The sequence below is a fragment of the Seriola lalandi genome, unplaced genomic scaffold (assembly GCF_002814215.2).
Source record: "Seriola lalandi dorsalis isolate HSWRI2012SDOR001 ecotype SW California unplaced genomic scaffold, Sedor1 jcf7180002054559, whole genome shotgun sequence".
Taxonomy (NCBI): Eukaryota; Metazoa; Chordata; class Actinopteri; order Carangiformes; family Carangidae; genus Seriola; species Seriola lalandi.
Genome location: NW_019525112.1, coordinates 1775359 through 1799677, shown reverse-complemented (window position 1 = coordinate 1799677; position 24319 = coordinate 1775359). Strand labels below are relative to the sequence as shown.

Sequence of the window (24319 nt, the reverse complement as noted above, 5' to 3'; positions counted from 1 at the left end):
ATGGGGAAACCACCAGGAATGAATCGCTCCTTCATTAAGGTTTTGGTAGCTTTACTTACATATTTCATGGAGACGAGCAACTTTAGGTAAGGGGATCTATTTACTAGACATAGTGATTTAAAACTAATTATTTCTTCTTTCTGAAGTCTGGAAAATGAGATCATTCATTCAAGTATTTGATGGCTTACATAAAGAAACAATATAAAATGGGTGGCGACTTTTTTCTTCACAGACTAAGTTGGTAATTGCTTGAGTGTTGCTTTGATTTGGATTGACTAAAGTTACTGTTTATTTTCAACAGTTTGAATTATTGTTGTGAGCCCCATTCGCTCCCTAAAATATTCTTAAAGCGTATAACTCAATAAGGATTTCTTTCTTTTAGTGCGATGACTTAACAGTGACATTTACTCACGTAATGGTATTATTTTCTATTATCCTGCGGCATCACAACTATATTCCTGTAATGCCTCCATTATAAATGACAGCATGCTGTGGTGTCTGTGTAGTAGTCTTGCATGATGTTAAAGGAAATGCCCGAGACATCGAAATCAAATAAGATTAATCTGATACGTGTGTGCGCTTTAACACATTTTCTAGTTTCCATGTGTGTGTCCATCACTCCCCGGCAGCTGCTTGGCGACAGATAAGGTTTCATGCCCGGTTTTGAGCTCTGACTTCTGTCTGAACAAGTGATTTTTCCTCACGCTGTGTGGCTGTGTGTGTGTGTGTGTGTGTGTGTGTGTGTTCCAGAGTTGTGGATGCCAAGGAGCACGATTCCAGATCATCCTCCAACCTGTCTCCATCAGACTTTCTGGACTCACTCATGGGTCGCACGTCCGGGTATGATGCACGAATAAGACCGAATTTTAAAGGTGTGTTTATCATCATCTTCGTCTTTTGGAAATCTTCACACACTTCACCTCACACACTTGAGTCTTGCCTTGTCCCCCCCCCCCCCCCCCCCATAACCCACACACAACTACCACCTTTTGTCAATAATGCACATGGAGTGTTTCTGCATGTGGAGTAGGTCCATCTCCCTTAAGTGTAACTGTAAACACAGCAGAGTCTGACTATTACTTATCTGGAGATCCACTGGCTGTTATCTGTTTAGAAGGTACTGTGCTGCCATTCCTTTGATAAGAACAATCAATCACTCCAGCTGACAGTGGAGTGACTGTCCTGCCTTGAATTAAATCATGAACTAAGCCCTCACCATAACATTGCACACTTGTTTTCATTTGGTGAAATAATGTGCAATAGAATCCATATCTCCATTAAATAATCATTTAGAAATGGGAAGAGGGGGGTGTGGGGGGTCCTTGTAAAGGACCAGTCTCAGACTGGTACTGGGAGCAGACGGGGATGCCACCATGACAGACCAAATGATGGATGGTGTCCCTGTGGCAAGGCTGCAGGCTACTGACTTCCTCTGTTGTTGTTGCTGTGATGCTGGAGAGAGACACAGCATCTGTCACTGGAACAGAGTTGAGTGAGGGGAGGCAGAGGCTGGACTGCTGGGGCTCAGACCCACTGCAGTCTGGGTCAGGTGGGCTGGGATTTGTCGGGCAGTTTGGGGGATTCCAGGATAGACAGTATACGGCACGGGGATTGATTAGCAGGATTCAGAAATACATGGCCCAGATACTTCCTCTCCATCTGGGAGTGAAGGGAAAATGTTGACAAGATTGCTGAAATGGACTTGAGATGAGAGGAGGACAGTCTCTTTAACTCCGGCTGGCATTTTGAGGGGATGGGTGAAATGTAAGCGACTGTTTCCAGCTAATAAAGAGAGGATAAGCACACATGGATTAAAAGACATAAAGCCTGATTTGAATGCTGCTGGTTGCGTTCAGATTCTCTCTGTATTTAGAGATAAATAAAGCTCCCTGTCTCATACACAATCTAGCACCTTATCGCTAGAAAACAAACACTTTTGCATGAACCCACTGCGATGTAAACAGATGATTTCTGTAGCGAACCTGCTAGTCATACTTTGAAGGGAGCGTTGAACTGTATTTCTGAAGGCTGACCTAGATTTCATTGCTGAGTTTGTTGTGAGGAGGCACCGCTTTATTTTTCTGCTTCTGCTGTTAAATGTAGCCACCTGACGACAAACTGAGGCAAATATTAATACCAAGTGCCATGCAATATTGATGAAGAACGCACAGGGGAAGGGCAATGGGAAGGGCTTACAACTTCACTTATCAGATGGAGAGAAAAGATTTGCAGTGACTTTAGATGGCATAACCTGGCAAGCCTCGCAAAACAGATTTCAGTTCAGGCCACTCTGGAGTAAAAATGACACTACTCATTAGAGCATGCTGGTTTCTTTTTACTCACAGTGTTGGGTAGATGATGCTCTGGTTTTATATCAGAGCTAATACATGACTGTAGGGTTGCAACTGATGATTATTTTCATTTTCAGTTCATTTAAGATACTAAAGGAATTGACATATTCAAAATGCTTTTTTTTTTTCTGACTGACAGTCAGTCAGGCAGCTCTACATTACTGTTTGTGTGTGCATGTGTGTGTGTGCATGTATCCTCTGCTGAATTTGTAAGGACAGGATGTAGAAAAGATGTGTTTACAGAATGTTGACCACAAAAGATCACCATACAAGAGATCACATCACTTGAGTTTAAAGACTATAACAAGCTGATATAGTATGATATTGTTACTGATTGTTAAATAAGCAGTTTGAATATAACTGCATTGAAAAAACACTCAGCAGAATCTGAAAACATCAGTTCAGTCACTAAAACCAAACATGGATCGTCTCCTTGTATGTGATCTTTTGCCTCTGGTTTAACAAAGCATGCGACATGTCATCATCCACTCCTGAAGCTCCCATTAAATAATAATAATAATAACAATAATAATAATGATAAAGATAAAAACAGAGTTGCTTGTTGGTGTTAATGCACATTGACATACACAGTGCAACAACAGCTTGTAAACCAACGGACCCCGAATTTCTTGTTGAAAGATCTTCACTGCTCCAAACCCAGTCGTCCATGAAGATATGGTTTAAGGCTTTTTCCTGTCATTTCATTGTCATTCCATTTCACAGGTCCCCCTGTAAACGTTACATGCAATATTTTTATCAACAGTTTCGGCTCTGTCACAGAGACAACTATGGTGAGTTCCTCTGGCATTTTGGCTGCTTTCTGCCCTGTACAATGTGTCAATGTGTTATCTATCCCTCAACCTGCAGGTCCACCAGTTAATGTTACCTGCAACATATTTATCAACAGCTTTGGTTCTATAGCAGAAACTACAATGGTGAGTTGAGCGTTGTGCTTGGAAATGTTCTAAAGCCCTGATCCCTGCTCTGGAGTTCAGATTGAATCATCCTGTTTTTTGTTTTTTTTACCTGACCTAAACAATTTCTTTCTTTTTTTTTCTTTTTTTTTTTTAAACATCTATCCATGCTATGTCTTCCTATTCATAAAAATACTTGTTTTTTTGCCATCAAAGAGTCTATTGGCGGGTCCATGACACGCACAGACATCACAAATCTTTCTAAATCTGCTAGTTAATCTCCTCTTTACATGTGTTAGTCCAGGTTTAATAATTCATAGAACAACTAAAAGTCACTTCAAGTGCAGCTGGTAACTGTGAGTGGGGGTGGAGGGGCTGGGCTTTCAAACAGAAGCTCATCTACATCGACATACGGCATGATAAGGGGTATGTATGATGTAGATATGCGATGTGTGAAAGCATCTCGGGTACAAACATAAAACCTGCGAAGCTGCATGGAAACTCATCCTGATCAAAGGATCCATAATGACTGATAATAACTATTTAGATCATGAATGGATGATGTTAATTTGCACAGGAGCTGGAGCTCATAAGATTGCCAGGGCATTACATGGCTTTAGACACGCAGGCAAATATTTGGAACCGCCAATATGCTGATGAAATGTCAAACATAAGGGCTTCTCATCATCATGACATGTCAATTACTCTGAGCAACTGAGCTTTGTGACATTCAATCTACGACTAACTACACTGTTAGAGTTTTCCTCATCAGCTACTACATCTGACAAATGCACCGTTTAGCTTCCATAATGGCACTTAGATAATTATGATTAATAAGAACAGTATTATAAGGTCAGTGTTGCAAATGTATATATGAAATTTAAAATTACATAGGCATATAGATGATAGTGTCGTTATATTGATGATATAGATTTTGTGTGGTGTGCAATGGAAATCATTTTTTGCTCATTATCCATTTTATTTCATATGTTCTCATTAATATTACATTAATATTGAAATGTTTTTCAATCTGTGGTGGAGGGAGCATTGAAAGCTTTTCCTTAAGTGAAAGTATTAGCTGTAAAATGTACAATAAGTATCAAAAAATTACATAATACAGAATGGCCCTTTCCAGAGCATTATATTATTGTGTGTACTATATTAATGTAATAATATTATATATGGGTTCATGTGTAAACTACAAGAGATAATTTTAACAACTTTACACACTGTTCAATCTATATTTCTTAAGATAATCATGTTTTCTATGTAAAATCTTAATCTACAAAGTAACAAAGTAATAGCTGTCAAATGAATGTAGCTGATGGAAAAGTAGAATATTACTTTCAGTAATGCAGAGAAGTACAAATATTAAGTTGTGTGAAATGGAAATACTCAAGTACAAATACACTTGTACTTAGTTACATTCTACCACTCGAGAAAACACATGTGAACAATAAGGTTTTGACTTTTTAAGAATTGGTATAGTTGCTTGCTTGTTCTATTAATTTATTATCATTATTTTATAATGGATGTATTTTACTGTATTAGAGTAATCATGCAGATGTAGGCTGACCAATGCAATTTTCCTATTCACCTTATCAAAACGACAGTTATATGACATAAAAAAAAAACGATACTGATGACTGATGCCCCATCGCCGGCATGCTTTCTCATAACCCCAATCACCACACTACAAAATATGCAAAGCTGCTTGTCATCTCTGCAGGATTACAGAGTGAACATCTTCCTGCGGCAGAAGTGGAATGACCCTCGGCTGGCGTATAGCAAATACCCAGATTCCTCCCTCGACCTGGACCCGTCCATGCTGGACTCCATATGGAAGCCTGACCTCTTCTTTGCCAATGAGAAAGGAGCCAACTTCCATGATGTCACCACAGACAACAAGCTGCTGAGGATTTTTAAGGATGGGACTGTCCTCTACAGTATCAGGTTATGTGTTGAACGTGTTGTTTTAAACGAAAGCATTAAAAATGACACCGGTTCTAGCTTCAATGTTTCCAGTTTTCTTCTATAATAGTAAGCTGAAAATCTTTTTGCACAAAAACTGATATTTCAAGATGTCACCATGGGCTCTGGGGAATTGTGATGGGCAATTGTCAGTGCTGATGTTCTCCAGACCAAGTTATTAACCAAGAAAATGATCCGTTTATCAGTCGGTAATGAAAAGAATTGTTAGTTGCAACCGTAGTTTACAGCATCTGGGCCTTGCAGTGCTGTAGCGGAGGTAGGAATCTGTGGAGTGAAAGATGAGACTACAGAGAAGCAAAAGCTCTGATGCATAGATCGCCCCAGGACACGTTCACTTATTGCTTTTCTTACATTTCCTCTCAAACATCAAAGTCTGTCAATCTAAAGCGTAGTGCTAAATGGATTTTATCGCATTATGATCTCTCCTTTGAAATGGCATAATTCACTGAACTACAGTACATCCCCATGTGCAATGTAGATTTTTAATAAAGGAACACTGATTGCAAGAGGGCATTGTTGAGAATCCAAAGCAAAGATAGAACCAAAAGCGAAGGAAAAAAAAGGGAATCCTTCTACTTGTTAGTCTCCATATCCATATCCATATCCATATCCATATAGACACTGCGGAAAACTGTGAAACATGCAACCAGATCACAATGGATGGCATTTTTAAGGCTTATCAGCACAAATCTTGAGCAAAATTCAGCATAAGATATGAAAATATGTTTCATTTAATTTCAATACAACTTCAATCGCACACAGCATTCAATTTTCGCTGCAGTGATACGATACAGAGCAGATCAATTCTGAGTCCATTTAAAGAGCAGCTCAAGGCTCAGGGGAGCTCAGGTGTGGAGGCAGAGAGGGTCAACGTGAGAGATGAGAGGCGGTTAGCCGCTCTCTCCATTCATGAGAAAAATAACAGAGTGAACAGACTGTGGGCCACAATGCATCAAAGAGACAATAAGTTGCAGTAATGAAAGTGTGATAGGAACCTGCTGAAGGGAATCCTACATGATGTGTCAGAGGCTATCACACAGGAGAAAGAAGCACAATACTGAGATTACAAAAAACTGTAATTTCATTTTTCAAGCAAATTATTTTCAATCCATGTGTCGACTCAGCAGTTCAAGTTTTAAAGCATATTTCTGTCAGAATCAAACATGTATTCCTTGGTGTAGTCTGTATCTTACTGTACGACTTTGTCTCACATCACAGGTTGACTCTCATTCTGTCATGCCCGATGGACCTGAAGAACTTTCCGATGGATGTGCAAACTTGTACAATGCAGCTGGAAAGTTGTAAGGATTGACTTTTTCACGGTTTTGTCACTGCAGTTTCTTCAGTGAGCTTTTACTGAGTGTCTCAGTTTTGATTCATCTTATGTTCTCTTCTGTCTCTAGTTGGCTACACCATGAATGACTTGATCTTTGAGTGGCTGGAGAACGGTGCAGTGCAGGTGTCAGAGGGGCTCACCCTGCCTCAGTTCATCATGAGGGAAGAGAAGGAGCTGGGCTACTGTACCAAACACTACAACACTGGTCAGAGGACACACACACACACACACACACACACACACACACACACACACACACACACACACACACAGACTTCATTCAGCTAACATTCCTCCCGGTGTGGTGGCTGAAGTGTGTTTGTGTTCCTTGCTGTTGAACAGGTAAATTCACCTGTATTGAAGTTAAATTCCATCTCGAGCGCCAGATGGGCTACTATCTGATCCAGATGTACATTCCTTCCCTCCTGATTGTCATCCTCTCATGGGTGTCTTTTTGGATCAATATGGATGCTGCTCCTGCCAGAGTGGCACTGGGCATCACCACTGTGCTAACCATGACCACCCAAAGCTCGGGCTCTAGAGCTTCTCTTCCAAAGGTAAACCACAGTTCTTTCTCTTTACAGCAGGACTGGTAAACTTGTGGCACTAATACAGGTCTAATTTATTCAAAGCACATAAAAGCCTCGACTGGTAGAACACAATGTAAAGAGAGTATATAAATGCAGGCACCAATACAGACATTTGTTAGAAATTGTATATGTTTATATATTGTAGTATATATATTTAAATCAAGTTTGGTCACTCATATATTCAGATGTTTATTAACTGCTTGCTTAAAAGTGTTTCACAGTTAAAGGTTAGGGACAAATCATTGCAAGGACCAAAACTGCGATAACTAGAGTTGAAATATGCTGTGTGTAGAGTTTTGTGGCAACTTTTAGGAGAAATTTAAGAATTTAAGTTGACATTTATCTGCAACTCTACATGGATTGTAGAAATGTCACCATTTTGTCACATGTAAAAGATCTTAGTATGATTGAATTAGATTATCTGGCGATAGCCCCGACACGAAAGGTTGGCAACTATATTAGGATATGTTTTAATCAATGTCTGCGACTTTTGTAAAGGTATTATGGAGCTAAAATTTAGCTAAGAAACTATCAATGAAAACTAAAACTATAAGATTAAGAAAAGCCTTTATCCGTGGTTTATTAAAAACAAATGGTGTAAGTCAGGAAATTTACAGACCTACAGGGTCTCTATTACATGTAAATATATGAAGTTACAGGGACCTTAAGGTCCAAGTGAACTTGGAAAGCAAGAGTAATCAGATGGAGGATGGATTCATATCCCTGGCAAATATAAAGACAAACAATATGACAAAATGTATCCAAACCATCAATGAATCAAATGAATGAAATGATATGTGGTTGAAGTACATTGCAAGAGAGTTTCTGTAAATGATTGCCACTGCTCACCGTTGCTCTAGACCACCAGCATCTTAGACTAAAACAAAAGCTTTGTCGGCTTCTCGTTCAGCAAGGTGTCACGAAGCCCAGTGAAAGTGGCCACTAAACACACAATAAGAGGCACAACTGAATCACAACTGAATAAAGTTATCCAGTGTAACCGAGAGCCAACAAAATACAATCCTCTCACAACCATTAGCCCATGCTAGCATTCCCGTCAAATGCTCCATAGAAAAACTGTCAGTAAGCCAGCTAGGAATAGCAACATTTGCTGAACAAATTCATAATATGGGTAACACTAAGTTAGATAATGTTATCACGCCTTCTGTAGCCAGTCACTAATGAAAACAGACAGGTAACATTATGCAGCCATCAAGTTACTTGCGCATCGAGGAGAAGAAAAGCTAGCTCCGAGTCCAGCTGCAGCCCTTTAGCAGCTCATAGAGTTCTCCTTCTTGATGAAGCCAGACCTGTTTTGGCTCCATGGTCGGGCTGAGAAAGAAATTCAGCCTTGGACTTATCCACTGAAATTGGCCACACAAATGACACTGATGGAGCCGGTAAAAACTTTAAACTTTAGAGATGTTTTGACAGTCCAGCGGCCGACCGTTTAGAACCAGTAGTCCCAGCAGCCAGTCCACCTGTGCTCTGGCCTTATCTCTTTCTTTGTTGGAGATCTTTTAGACCAAAACCGTGGTTCAATGGAGGAAAATCCTGGAAGGTGACTGCAAGGTGCCATTTCACATGTGGCAGTCCCTGTGTATTAAACGCGGGGGGGAACCAACGGTTTAACAGGGAGGGACTCACATGCTTTAACATGCACACATACATGCACTAACAAGCATGCGTTGCCATCCCGGCAACCAAAACAAAGACCAGAGAAGTTCAGATTAAGTTTGAGGAGGGGGGTGATCGTTTTCTATTCAGGACGCCATTACTCCACTATCTCTTTACAGAGAAAATAGATGTTTGCTGCTGTAGTATTGTGTAAGATCTCGTTTACAGAACCTTTAACATTTCAGTTACAGTAATCAATTTGCTGTCATCTAAAGCATGTGTACATTACCAACAGCAGCGGAAGATGGTGCCAGCTTATTTTCAATCAGGGTAAATTGCCTTGCACATATTTCACGAAGGATACTACAGGCATCAAGTGTCAGATCTTTATGATCAGTCTCTCTCCACGTATCAATCTGCAGCTGAGCACATTAAGGTCTGAGCCACAACAGAGATTCTCACATGAAAGACACGTATACTGATAAATATTTAAAGAGAGCCTTTGAGAGCTTTGATTCAAGAAAACAATAACTCAATATGCCTAAAGTGCCCTCATAAAGCTGAGTTGTTTTCTCCACATGCTAATCAGCTGTCATGAAGATAGGAGGTCACGCTGATGAGTAGTTAAGGCTTTCGACTTCATCCTCCCTTTCTCAAAAGAAACAGATCAAAACCAATGCTACACTTCTCTTTCTTTCGGTAATTAAATCAGCAATTATTTCCCACTGTTTATGGCCATGCGATCTCTGATATTACTGGCAGCTTTGATATTCCTGTTAACAAACACCCCCTTTAATCATAATCATTTAGAAGTTAACTGTCATAATGAGTAAAATAAAGAGAAAAAACAGAATCAGTGAGTGCAAATCACGTGGTAAATATAGCAGATCTAGGAATCAAAAAGAATAGGGAAGGGTAAAAAAAAAAAATCAACCAATATCAAGTTAAAGCACTAATTCATATTGCATGTGAGCTGTTAGCTGATGTTACCTTGCAGGATCTAACAAAGGAAATTTGTTTTCTCCCCCAGGTCTCTTACGTGAAAGCCATTGATATCTGGATGGCTGTGTGTCTGCTCTTTGTATTTGCTGCATTGCTAGAATATGCTGGGGTTAATTTTGTCTCCAGGCAACAGAAAGAGTTCCTTCGCCTGAGGCGAAGACAAAGGAGGAATCACAAGGTAGGCTTTAAAAGACTTTAAGAGGCCTCTGCTTGTTATCTAACTTTTAAGCCACAATAGAGGTGTGGTGATGTAGACTGGTCAGCTGTACCAACCGGTTCAGAGTGAAATATCTCGTCAACTAATGAATGGATTGCCATTAACTTTTGTACAGATGATTTGTACAGATGTATGGTCTGTATGAGTCCAACCACAAGATGAATCCTAATGACGTGGTGATCCTCTGACTTTTTCCTTTAGCAATATCAACAGGTGAAAGTTTTCACTTATGCATTGAAATATCTCAACATCAGACGGGTGACTTTTGACAAATTTCAAGTCAATTTTATCTATATAGACCAATATTGCAAAATTTGCCTCCAAGGGCTTTACAATCTATACAGCATCCAGGGGGCTCAGGGAGTGCAGAACAGACAATAAAGATCAGAAGGGGGATCCCTCTTCAAGGACTGACATGCAATAGAGGTTCTGTACAGAACAGATTAAAATAATATGGCAACCATCATCTAACACCATCTTCAGTTTGGTGTATGATCAAAAACCTGCAAAACTAAACTGAAGATCAAGATTCACAGCAGCCTCAGCTGTACTTTGTGTTGTATTGTAATGATAAACACAATACCTGCTAAACACCACCATGTTAGCATTGTCATTGTGGCTGACGATAGCATGTAGGTCAAAGCAGCTCTGTGGCTAACTCCAGCCTCAGAGCTGCTAACATGGTTGTATAGATGCTTGTTGGGATACTGAAGTAGTGCAACATGGTTATGACTTGCCTGAATTAAGATTCATCCCCTAAGCAGTCACTGTAAGTGCATCAGGTTATATTGGGGATTTTTTTTTTCTTATTTAAAAGTGTTTGTAATATCTCATGATTAATGTCCATGTAAATTCACTGCACTGCAGTAACACTTTGGCTGTGGCCACTGGGCGACTGCGGCTCAGGCGGTAGAGCAGATTATACATTAACTGCAGGGTTGGCTGTTTGATCCGCGGCTCCTCCTGTACATATGTTGAACTGTCCTTGAGCAAGACACTGTGTGCAAGGGGTGAATGAGAGGCAAACTATAAAGGGCTTTATTTGTTAAGGTTGAAAAGCACTAGACAAGTGCAGCCCATTTACCATTAACAAGTAAAGTATCAAAGCTGAAAAAAAAAACACTAAGTAAGGTCATTCTGTCCACATGTGCATATGTTTTTTTCAGGATGAGGATATGCGTGAAGGCCGCTTTAATTTTACTGGCTACAATATGACCCAGTGTCTGCCAACGAAGGATGGCTCAGCTGTTAAGAACGCTGCTCCAGCTCCAAACCCTCAACCGTCAGTCCCAAAAGACATAGACACCATGAGGAAGAAGTTTGTGGACAGAGCCAAGAGGATAGACACTATCTCCAGGGCTGCCTTTCCTCTGGCCTTCCTCATCTTCAACGTCTTCTACTGGGTTACCTACAAGATCATCAGGCACGAGGACATCCACAAGAAGTAAAGACTTTACCCTCGACAAATAACATTTATTTTTCATTTCTCAGATTGAGAAATACTCAGAAAGCACAGTGAGATGAGATGGGAGACTGTGCATTGAGAGGCACCATGGTGATGATGGCGATGTTCTTTCAGGGATAATGTATAATGTTCATGCATCATACAGTAATGCTCATGTTCTGATAACATGAAGAGTTTTTGAGGCACAGATGTTTTTTTTTTGTTGTTGTACTGCTGCATAATATTTCCTAAAGAATCTGGAATAACGGTTTTAACTCAAGGCTTAGTAACATGCTGGAGAAGACGGACCAAAATTTTTTGAAATCAGTGCTGCGTTGGCATCAGAACAAACAAGGAACAAAGAAACATTCCATGGATTTGTAACTGTAAGGTAGCTTAGTCAGGCCCTCAAAGACCTTTTGTGATTGCAAAAAGGGGTCTTTCTTATCAAGGATGTTTAAGACTGTTTTATAGTGTATTATTGTCACGGCACTTCTTGTGTTTATACAAAATACAGCGACAAACGTCTCAAATATACAGGCAGAAAGCACGTGCAGATGCATCTTTCAAACGTTAGGCAGCAGCACACGTCTCAGGCATGAGCGTGAACAAAGCAGATGAAAATCTGGAATTGGGAATTGGATACTGCATTTTTATGAAATACCTGAGGCCTTAGATATCAAAAGATTTGGTGAGATGAAGTACTATGCTTCTCTATTTTTTCAAGCATCTCCTCTTGTTTAGTGGTCTATCAGAGCCGAATGCACCGTTTGAGCTTTTCTACCTGTGGCCAGACATCCAAAGGTACTTCGTGTCGTTTCCTTTTTCTCTAAGTGTATTATAAATCATATACATGGACAACTGATGTCACCTAAAAACCAATGTAAGTTAATTCAGATGTTTTGAAAGTCATTAATTTTCCTTTTCATTCTAAAGTAATTTATTAAATAAATTCATATATTTCACAGGCTAGGTTCATAAAGTATAAAGGCCAATTTTGAGCAAATGTATATGTAAGCCTACAAACTGTGAACATGCACTGCATTACTCAATGTCGTCATATGCCCATAACCACATGAATTCATTTATATTCCAGGTAAATACTCCAGGTATCTTAGGTATGCTTTTAGAGTTTGAGACTATGTTTTTGTAGATTTAGTCTGATGAAATATTTATTGTAATGGAGGAAAGGTTATGTTTCTAAAAAAAAAAAGAGAAAAAAAAGCTTTCTGTATTCTTCTTCAACCTCTGTGGACTGTTTCCCTTCACTTGGCCTGTTTGTTGCTGGATGGCGACGTATGTTTGTAGAAGGATTCGACAGTCGAAGACAGACCTGCGTAACATTCATAGTACAGAGCAGCTAATGGTCCTTGCACTCCTGATATACTGTGGTGAAGATTTACTGGCCTGTACATCAATAAAATTGACTGTGCACAATATTTACTTTATTTCCACCTCTCCTGTTATATGTAAGGTTAAAGACTTGGCTTTGTGTTATATTTACATGCAATAGTTGAGATAAGATTATACCATATATTGCTTTCCTCTCATATACAAAACGAAAAAGATGGATGCCTTTCAAGAAAAAAAAAATTACCTATCAAGTGAGGCACAAACACATGAGAATGCTTTTTGCGCCTGGTTGCAGATCAGATCAAAGAAAATGACAAACACTGCTCTATGCTCTTTACCAAGCCCATAAGTCAGGGTGATGACACATGCTGTGGATCAGTGGGTGGCTTGGGGTGACACAGATATGATCTGACTGTGGGTTTCCATTAATGCATGATAATGGACTTCACACTGTAGCGTGGAGATTCCATCAGCTGGGGCTCGCCAACCAGTTCAATGGAAAATACTGGCCTGGTGCTCACATACAAGAAAGGACAACTGTAATAGATATATACACGAGGTAATAAAGATTTTTCTTACACCGTTCCCACCTGTTGTTACCAATATATATAATCAATAAAGAGAGAGGAGTGACCACATCGGTTCTCGATATTCAGATATATGTCCTGTAATGCCATTATCCACCCAGTGACGCTATTCATTACCACAGTGTGGGTAATGCCAGGATCCATCAACCTTTATTTGTTTTAAAGATGAATACATGGCCTGTGGTAGGCTTATTGCGAAGGCTGCATGAATAATCCAACTGCTTTTTTTAATGCTCAAAACACAGGGATTATAAACTAATCAATAATACTAATCCTCACATGGAAATACCATCCATTTCACCGACACAGCCTTACATCATGATCCATTATTATTGCTGTTTGAATATGCAAGGATGCAACAAGCCTTTATGCAATCAAATTTAGAATGACGGCTTATGAGGGGAACATTATTTGCAGCTTATAATGGTGTTTAAGAGGGAAACAACTTTCCCTCATTCATTAAGGTTTAGGGAGGCTGCTTTGAGAGGTCTGAGAGAGACAGAGAGAGAGAGACAGAGAGAGGCAAGAAATGGGGGTTGCCATAGCAACTGCACAGCAATTGATAGGGCTAGTGTGAGAGAAAAGCAGGACATTAACGAAGTTAAGAACACTGGTGCATGATTTTTCCAAAAGTATCTCCTATGCCTGAATACACATATTGCACTACATAATCAAAACATAATTTTGACTGTGTATATTCAGATGCTTCCCTGGCACTCTTCAAACAGCAAAACAAGCACTGTGTGTGTGTGTGTGTGTGTGTGTGTGTGTGTGTGTGTGTGTGTGTGTGTGTGTGTGTGTGTGTGTAATTGTGGTATCTATATTATGTATGCTGCACCAAAAGCGGTACATTGAGACACGTGGCACTCCAGCCCCAGACACGCTGCGGGTTGACGTGTGATCATCTGCAGACCGGTTGCACTGATCTCCGCACTTTTCCTTTATTAGCTCAAGGTAGCCTCGTGAGAAGCAAGTGTCAATGAATTCACACCGAGAACTGTGTGCCCCGTGAGTTAATAAAACTTCAGAGGCCGTTTTAAAATGTAACCACATCTGAAAGCCACAACTTCAGTTCGACCAAACTATCTCCATGACAACTGAGCAGCTGTCTGCTGAGAAAAAGCCACAGGGTGTGGTTGGAAGCTTTAGGAACAAGGTGAGTGGACATTGTGTTGAGAATTTGTTTTTTGAATCGAGCTCAACAGCCTGCGTATTCAATGTTCACATGGTGAGAAATGGTATAAATTATTAGCCGGGCATTATCAAATAAGTATAATTCAGCTTGTGTGTACCGTTTAGTGTAGTATTATGCCTCAGGGCTTAATAAAAATGTGTTGCTTTGTGATAAGCAAAAGGCACAACCTCAACAAATACTAGTATTTATAGATGTAATTATATAACACTTGGTGAGATGTCCTAGAGCTTCACGATTAAATAATTTAAATATGGTAACATTCAATTTAAATGTTGCTAACTCATGAGGATTTTCTGTCTTTGAACCAGTGTTGCCTCACATGGGAGCTCCCTGCATATAGAATCATGTTTATTATGTGGCATGTCTGTATGTGGTGTGTGCACTGTTCATTATGCTGTAGATATAATCAATGTCCTCCAACCCTGTTTGGTTGACCCACTGAGTTCCAGAGTCCAAAGGAGGAAACCCTGTGACCCCAATCAATAACAGTCAACTGCAGGCAAAGACCAGACCAGTGCCCTCGTCATACAGTATCAATATAAACATGGCTTAGCAGTGGCATTCATTGTTATGGATGACTCAACTTGATGTTATTAAAAAGGCACAAGCTGTGGTTCAAATGTCCACCCACCATTAAAAATGAAATTGCAAATTTGGATTACATCTAAATTTAACTTAATAATATTAAAGCAATAAAAAAGTATCATCAGCTCAGCAAGACATTAAATCCTGAATTTTTATCTGAAACTGTAACCTTTTAATTATGAATATGAACACTTATATGATCAGTAAATGTGGGTCTTCAAATATTAATTATTATTATAATTATATACCAAAATGTGTCAGTTCATTTCAAATTATGAGATAGCAATTAAATATTATGAAATACTAAAACAACATTGTGAGATAAAAAGTGTCATTTTTAGATAGGAAATAAACACGAAATGTTTTGATTTGTTATTCTTTTTTTACTTTGATTTAACTTTTTATCTCATAATTTTTACTTACTATTCACTCACCATGAGCATTTTTTTAAATCATGACTAGCTTTTTGTCCGTTTTTTTTTTTCCTCCTTTCTTTTCCTGGCATAAATAGGCGGCCATACTAAAGTCACAGTCGACAGCTGGCAGCTGCAGAAGTGTCAAAAGATGCAGAAATCTGCCTATCGTCAATTTGTCTGTAAGTCACATTAACAAACTAGATGAGGTGATTTTGTTTTCACCATGTCTGAGATGTTTGTATGTTTGTCCGAGATGTTGTTGTAGAAAACCTGCAGTCTACTTCCACCATTCAGAGTTAATAGAACTTAACAGGCAATAATGGGATGACAAAACATATATTTTACTCTGGGTGGCAGTTGGGGCTCTAGGGGAACACCAATACAGATGAATTTTCCTTTTCACATGTGATCTACCCCCCCCGGCCATTTACTGGTGTTATTTACTGCACAGGACAATTCTTCTTCATCGCTTGCCTTGAGAGAGGTGTTTGTCTCACATCAAAAACAAAAAAAAGGATTGTGAAGTCTTTTGTGAGCAAAAACTAACTGAGCTGAAAAGAGATTTATTTTCATTCTAACACATCAAAAAACATTTCTTACTTTTATAGTGTTTTATCATCTCATAGCAGCATTACTATTATAAAATAACATTTTGGGAATAGCTGATGGAAATACTGAAATCTGTAGTAATTATGTTACAGCTATGTTTACTGGAGACCTGTGGCAGTGAGTCTAGTGGAAGCTGTTATGTGCAATGAAGCAGAGACATTAAAGTAGTAAAAGAGGGGTGGTGGATCTCCGCCTGAGTAAGTTCCATAAACACATGGAGTAGAACAAGCAAAATGCACCTGAAATGAACATCTTCGTTTTTCAGCCCCCTCTAGGATAGGGGGAAAAAAAAAAATCAATTTTAGCAAATACTACGGGTCAAGCTGCTGCAGACCTTCTGTATCCAACTAAGACTAGGTCCTGTTAAGTAAGATTCGATGTTTGCTTGGACAAATGGCATTTTGACTTACAGCACTAACAGCCTGTGCAGCGTCATAGGAGCAACAGCACCAAAGAAGTGTTTTATTTACATCGTTTCACAGGAAAATAACTGAACCATGAGAGGAAATACCACTAAAAGCTTTCAGTCAACTACAGCCAGTGAGCAAATGTATAACCCCTTGCTCTACTGTCATCGGTTGTCTTTATTTTTTACACAAATAGTTTCTCACTCAAGGATGAAAATGGTCTCTGTCTCCTACTGAAGAGCACACTGCAGCAGCAACAACAGACGTAAAAGAGCATTTTCGAACACTGACGGTCTAAAGGGATATAAACAGAAGAATAAGCTGAGCAGAGATGCAGTACCGCATCAGTGTCTGATTAAGGTTGTGACACCCAAGAGGTGATCCAATGGAAATAGGCTAAGGCTCTACACAGCAACAGACACTCAAAAATATGAACCCAAGAGGCTCTCTGAGAGAGCAGGCACACACGGTTCAGCTCAGGACATAACCAAGGTAGCAACGGGGGTCTTTTCTCAGTTATTAGACATGACACAATGGCTTTTTCCATTAATACGTATGTCGGTGATTGGATGACTTCTAACAATAACTATGTCGGTAGCATATCAGTGGAGCAAAGTTCTCTGTATTTCCAAGAGAGCTGCCAAATCCCCATCAAGCTGGACTTTGGACATGCTTAGGTTCATCTTACGATACCTCTCAACATCCACCAGGGGGCTCAACCTCATCCTACTCATCTCCACATCCCGCTGCCACGCCTCTCTACACCTCTGCAGCCCCTCCACAGTACCTGGCTCAGGTGTGTCATCGCGCCCAGGGCTCCTCGTCTTCTCATCCTCCTCTTTTTCACAAAGAAGCAATGACACACACTCTCTGAGTGACACCACCTCTTTTTCCAGTGCCAAAGAAAATATCTGCGCTGCACCCTGTTCTCTTGTACCTTTGACAGGCTGGATGGAGCAGGACACGGGGATGTAACCCAAGAAAGAGTCCAGGAACTGGAGCATCTGTAACTGGCTGCCAAGGAAGAACAGAGCCAGATTGTGCATGTTACTACATAATACATCTTATAATAAATGAGAAAAAAACATTACATGTCTTCATATCTCTTTATAATTCATGTCATTTATCATCTGCTTCACACCCTGCTACCTGTTCAGAGTTTATTTGCAGGATTTGTAATTTTAAGTTCTCTGCTTGGCAGAGAATCTTAATTCAGTGGAATATCACACTGACATCCATCCTGGTCATCTTCAACTTTGAATATATTAATATAAATTGAACAGTACATACTTCTACTTGCAGAACTAGCTTTTTTAGCTACATTGAATAAAACTGAATTATTCAAGAGAGTCCCTGGCAACAGTGTTTGAACCAATACAATGAGCAGTAACATTAAAGTTTGCAAAAGAATTGAAAAATTGCAGCTTATAATATTTAAAATTATACAAACTAAAGGAAGCCCTTCATAAAAAAAAAAAAAAAACACAAAAAATTATATGAAGATAATGGAAAAATCAAGACTTAAAAATACTCTGTGGAGTGTGGTTTTCGATAACTTGTAGACCTTAGACACAATGGATTTTGGTAAGTAACACTAAATGTAAACAGAAACTTTCTTTATTTGCAGGAAACATCCACACTTTAAGATAAAAAAAAAATAAATCCACCGTTATCCTTTATGAACTGATACTATGATTATGGCCAAAACCCAGTACTATCAAAACCAACAACACCTACAACTCTGAGGTCAATAATACAGCCATCTCACTGGTATCTGTAAATAAAAATGATTTACCTGGAGTGGACAGACAGTTCCCCCTGGAAAGGGGTTATCTGATGCCAGCGCAGCAGCATGAGAGCTGGTGGTCCCGAAGAATGTAACAGTAGATACTGAGGGCTCACTTCTATCCTCTCACAACCCACTCTTTTCTGAATCCAGCCGTCTATGTCACCTAAGCTGTGATCAGGGGAGTCTATATGGAAGACCCAGCGATCCAGCACTGCCAACAGACTCAGCAAGTCCTCTTTAACCTCATCTGGGCACAAAAAGGAGACAATAATGAACATCCACTTGTGTCAAAATTAAAATCTCAAGTCGTAGGGTGTTTGTGATTTTACCTGTTTTGAGTTTGGGGTTTTTCAACAATTGGGTTTGGAAATCACCATTGATGTCTAGAGCAACTTGACCACAGTGCAGGACAACCGGTGTTGGGTTGCTCATGAGGGAAAAAGCATCTTGTCTCTGGACGTAATGGAGCATGACACGGCACTTGACACAGCCAGAGTTCAACAGAGGAGTCAGCTTGGTCACAGCAGTCACAGCCAGTCTGCATGTGTTGAGATCATCGGGTCTACCGGTGTTGTGCTGCTTGCTTCTTTTGGCTGCGGGCTCTGGGAACGAGGAGGCATAGGGAGAGGAGGAGGATGATGATGAGGGGCAGGGTGTGGAGAGCCACAGCACTTGGCTCTGGGTCTGGATGACTTCGGGCGTTGAGCTCTGGCCCGTCTCTGTCAGGATGGATAAGCTCACACTGGCCACTGGTCTGCAACAAAAATAACACATCACTAACAATCAGATATCACGTGGACGGCGGGTAATCAGATACAAAACTACAGACTGTGTGTGAGTGAATGTGCGACTGTTTGTAAACTGATTAACAACACTGATATCTCTAAGTGGTGAAATGACACCAGCAGTACAAGTGCACCAATCACATACAGAGCATTCAGAAAGTCTCCCGATCCCTTCTCTTTTTTCACATTTTGTTATGTTGTCGCTAAAATCGTTTAAATTCAATTTTCTGCCATTCTTCTCAGCAGATCCTCTCCAGCTCCGTCAGGCTGGATGGGGCCCATCTGTTGTCAGCCATTTTCAGGTATCCTTGGAGATATTTGATTATGCTCTGGCTGGGCCACTCATGGACATTCACGGAGCCATCCCTGAAAGGTGAACCTTGGGCCTTTGCTTCGTTGAGCTTTCCCTCAACCCCGACCAGTCTTGCTGTCCCTGCTGCTGAAAAACTTTCCCATAGCATGATGCTGTCACCACCACGCTTCACCATTGGTTTCAGACCAGAGAATCTTGTTTCTCACAGTCAGAGTCCTTTTGGTGCTTTGATGGAAACTTTAACTGAGGAGAGGCTTCCGGCGGATACCCCCCTATATATCCCAGATCGGTGGAGTGCTGCAGTGATGGCTGTCCTTCTGGAAGTTTCTCCCATCTCCACACAGGATCTCTGGAGCTCAGCCAGAGTGACCATCCGGTTCTCCGTCATCTCTCTTACCAAGACCCTCTCCCCCAATCGCTCAGTTTGGCCCGGCAGCCAGTTTTAGTTAGAGTCCTGATTGTTCCAAACTTCTTCCATTTAAGAATTATGGAGCCCGCTGTGCTCTTGGGAAACTTCAGTGCAGCAGGAATATTTTGTAGTCTTCCCAGGATCTGTGACTCGACACAGTCCTGTCTCTGAGCTCTGCAGGCAGTTCCTTCCACCTCATGGCTTGGTTTTTGCTCTGATATGCATTTTCAGCTGTGAGGTGTGTCTTTCCAAATAATGTCCAATCAGTTGAATTTAGCACAGGTGGACTCCAATCAAGGTGCAGAAACATCTTAAAATGATTGAGAGAAATGGGAGACACCTGAGCTAAATCTCAAGTGCTCTAGTTGGGAATTTCAAATAGAGAAGGTCTAGACCTCCTCTATTTGAAAAGTGCATTGAGATACCTTTTGTTGTGAATTGGCGCTAATTGACTTGACTCATAACAAATGGTCTGAATACTTATGTCAATGTAATATTTCAGTTTTTCCTTTTTAATAAATTTGCAAAAAGTGTCCAACATTCTGTTTTTGCTCTGTCATTAAGGGGTATTGAGTGTAGATTGATGAAGAAAAAAAATAATTTAAATGATTTTAGCTTAAGGCTGCAACATAACAAAATGTGAAAAAAGTGAAGGGGTCTGAATACTTTCTGAATGCACTGTACAGGCTCTTGAGGCAGTCATGCCAGAAGTAGTTTTCCTTCAAATGTTCTCAAATAAAAAAACAGGAACAGGTGAATGGAGGAATCTGATAGCTTCTTGTTCCCACTAAAGGAGCTTGGAGATGTTATTAAAAACTTGTTGCCATGGTGACAACCTAGCCACCATGCAGCTGGCTTGTGAAATTCATATTAAGTTCAGGGGCAATCAAAAATGCAAAAAAAACAAACAAAAAAAAAACATCCTTAATTCATTATTGATATTCCTTAACAGACATTTTGCATTAAGTTTCTTTATAAAACTGCCTCGTTGATCGCAAAATGCAAAAACTCTCAGTTCTTTCAGGAAAAGGAAAAGTTTTACCTCACAGATGTGATTTACTCAACAAGATCTGGCACCACAAAGTTGTAGTTCTGACAAATCTAATCAGGCATCAATGATACGGTGACAGCTGGTCAGCAGTACTTCGCACTTGCCTAATACTGTAGATGGAGCGTCATATCAATATCGCCTGTATATTTACCATACACAGATGGACCCACTCAACCAGAAGAACCCATTATGTGGATGTGTTTTTTTTAGAGGGATCACTATCAAGTGTTTAGATAATGTCATGTTCAGTCGGAAATTTTGGAAGGCTGATGCCGCGGCTCATAAAGATCTCTTATTCTTCACACAGAAAAATCTATAAAATTCACTTCAATTAAAAAACAAATGGTGTTTACACAGAGCTGTCAGTCGTCAGTATCAATCCCACAACCATTCGGTCCTCAGCAATGCGATGCCAGAGCTTGTCAACTTGAGGTTTTGAAGACATTGCTGGCATGTCTTGCATCTTGTCATCCAAGGCCTCATCTTTTGACTCATCAGAATCCCACAGAGCAATGAGGCCTTCCTGGACAGAAAGTGCAAAGACTATAATCAGCAATGACAAGTGTGTGACAGCACTGACAGCAATAGCAGTTTCTGTCAGACATTTCAATTTGAACAACAGTCTATTTGGTACAAACGCAGTGGACTTTTAAAATGCTATTTGAAAACACAGAGAATTGGGAAGTGATACTTTCTGTCATAATACAGGATAATCATCCCTAGCATTTGCTTTTCATGGAATTTTGTTTAGGGCCATATACAACATTTGCTGTGGGTGTTTCTTATGTCAGTAAGGCCACCAGTTAGAAGTTAAGCAAGGCTCATAACCACTTCACAAAACCGCCACAAAAAGATTTTAAATAATTAAAATGACATCATGAGACATAAAGTAGACAAAACAAGGAAACATTTGTGGCATTTGTTCTCATTGCACACATTTGGCATTGCTTCCTCAGCGCCTGTAGGAACGGTACCTCAGCGCCTGTAGGAACGGTACCTCAGCCTCATGAGTTGCTGGTTTGATCCCCTTTACAAACACCACCCAGCCCTCTAAAATATAGCTAAACACTGTGACACAACACATGCCATTTAGCAGAAAGTAAAGGTTGTATATTTTCTTACATTAACATTACCTGCTCAGGCTCCGCCAGAATAGGCTCTCTTTCTGAGACCGCGTCATTAAGGGCTTGGACCGACTGCTGCACGACTCTTTCCTTCACTCTCACTTCTCTTTGAAGCTCCTGAAGCATGGTCAATCCACTCTAGATGACAGATTTGATTGACAGAATATTTTGGAAACTGGAATATAGGTCGTTATCTCATACAAATACCATCATCAGGTCATTGATTATGAGGAATAAAAAGGGCTGGGGTTATGGATTCAATCATTCATTATCACTGAATTAACACGATATTTTTCTGACAAAGATACACATCACTATATGACTAATGTATGTAGAAAGATGGCGATGTTCTATAAAATGAGCAATGTTGCTGTTAAGCATTACAAGACTTGTGTTGTCACTCCAGTAATAGTTTATAAATGTTCACCTGTAGTCTGGACTCTAAGGCTTGAAGAGTGAGCAGATAGTTCTCTGCTGGAGGAGATCGATTTGGTGCTCCAGTGTCCTGTCCATTCTGAAAACGTGTATTTTTAATAAGTCATTCTGATCTCTGTCACATATGCACTTTATCAAAGAAAAATGCACTATAAAATGTCAAACTCTGGTTCATGACATATGCCTTACAGAATATGAAATACCACAGAGGTCAGTGATGAGGAAATTGCCCAGGAGCTGCCCTGTTACACCTTCATCCTTAAAAACCAATAGCAACTGGTCTGTTCCGCATCCCAGGAAGTCATCCACATGCATTGAGCTGACACCTGACCAGTGGGAGGCTATCTGGAGAAGAGAGTTTAACAAAGCAGGCTTATTAAAAATGCGCAAACTGGATGAAAGATAGCAAAAGAAAAGACAAGTATTCCTTAGATAGTGAACCCCCACTTTTTACATACCTGAAATGTTTCCTTCCACACAGCGCAAACATGCCCCTGGTGAAATGATATGACAAACAGGCAGCCATTCCTTCCAGTGTTGACCAACTGAATATCTTCAGGCTGTTGGAAGGGGAGCTGACATGTGTCTTTTACGATTCCATTCTCGAAATACACGATTTGCTGGTTAGAAGTCGCTGCAACCACAGCAGATTTCAGCACACTATCCACTTTTTCAGCTGAGAGCACCAAGATGCACCGTGTGATGCAAATGTAAGGGTGAGGTAAAATCATAGTGCCATCAAACGTATGTCCATTCTCAACAAAATAGCCCAGAGTTTGGTTCGTGAGCTGATTATTTTCATTTTGCTGTCCAAGAATAAATAGCTGTCCTTTGTGGAGGGGGAGTTCTCCAATAACACTGTGGGAAAACTGAATGGGTATCTGTCTCACCTCCCCTGCCTGCAAAGATGTATAGAAGACATTACCAGCATGAGTCCACAACACCGTGGGGCCTTGGAGGATGGACACAGACTCCCTCATTTGATAAGTGAGTTTAAACTCAATGCAGGGCTCCAATCGGTTTGAGTTGCTCAGTGTGAGAAGACTATACTTGAAGCTCTCTCCTTTCTTACTCTTCCGTGTCACTAAAACACAAGGTGTGGCGACTTTCTTCTGAGCATCTACGGCACATTTACATTTTACAATATCCACATGAATTGATCTTTTCCTGCTGATGACAGCTGCTCCATCCGCTGCCTTCAGGAACGTGTTGTCCTCCTGTTCAAATGAAAGGCTGCGGAATATTAACTCGCTTATTTCGCCGTCATTTGTGCCTGAAGCTCGTTTGCAGTTAAATAAGATTATCTTTCCACACAGGGAAATCCGATGGGGATTGCGATACAGATCTTCCAGGAGCAAGCTTTCCATTATACAAAGAGAAGCATCGGATACCAACAAGGACTTATCTCTCCCAATTGACCGCTTGGGTTAACGTTATTGCTAAATTGGGAGCTGTCGCGTTCATGGCAGAAGTATCACCAAGGTGTACAAATGGACCTATCGTTACTAAATTAACTGTCGAGAGAGACATGCAGTAGCTTTCAGCGTTTCACCATACGGACTGTTTGTATATTCTTATGAGCGCGCCAACCGGAATTGAACACTTCCTGTAAAGTGCATTGTGGGTGAGAGTTGGTAAACAAAAGTGAGTTGACGACATTATAACATACTTAGTTCGCTAGCCCTGTATTCAGTCGAGTCAAGTATGAGAATGATTAGATAAACCCTTTAAATTTCCCGTGATCATGAACTTCAACGCCACCCAAAAAACCCTTTACTGTTTGAGTTAAAACCACAGC

General features: G+C 40.3%; 2 protein-coding genes across 4 annotated transcripts; one reads left to right on the top strand and one right to left on the bottom strand.

Moving 5' to 3' along the window:
- Nucleotides 1–11513, top strand: glra2 (glycine receptor, alpha 2). 3 transcript variants are annotated; one of them, XM_087176506.1, is made up of 9 exons: nt 1–86; nt 751–872; nt 3075–3286; nt 4995–5218; nt 6476–6558; nt 6661–6798; nt 6936–7150; nt 9831–9980; nt 11186–11513. In XM_087176506.1, exons 1-9 carry the CDS (start codon nt 1–3, stop codon nt 11465–11467), a joined length of 1512 nt encoding a protein of 503 aa, XP_087032632.1. In that variant the 3' UTR covers nt 11468–11513. The 3 variants fall into 3 exon arrangements, with proteins under 3 accessions (XP_087032632.1, XP_023271683.1, XP_023271680.1); XM_023415915.2 differs by having other exon boundaries at nt 3075–3142; nt 11186–11511; XM_023415912.2 differs by having other exon boundaries at nt 3219–3286; nt 11186–11509.
- A 5122-nt stretch (nt 11514–16635) lies between these two features.
- Nucleotides 16636–24206, bottom strand: fancb (FA complementation group B). Its single transcript, XM_023415856.2, has 8 exons — nt 22980–24206; nt 22711–22866; nt 22514–22600; nt 22096–22224; nt 21316–21485; nt 18734–19158; nt 18411–18651; nt 16636–17629 (listed from the first exon to the last, which is right to left on the bottom strand). Exons 1-8 carry the CDS (start codon nt 23886–23888, stop codon nt 17218–17220), a joined length of 2529 nt encoding a protein of 842 aa, XP_023271624.1. The 5' UTR covers nt 23889–24206; the 3' UTR covers nt 16636–17217.
- Between the last annotated feature and the right edge of the window lie 113 nt (nt 24207–24319).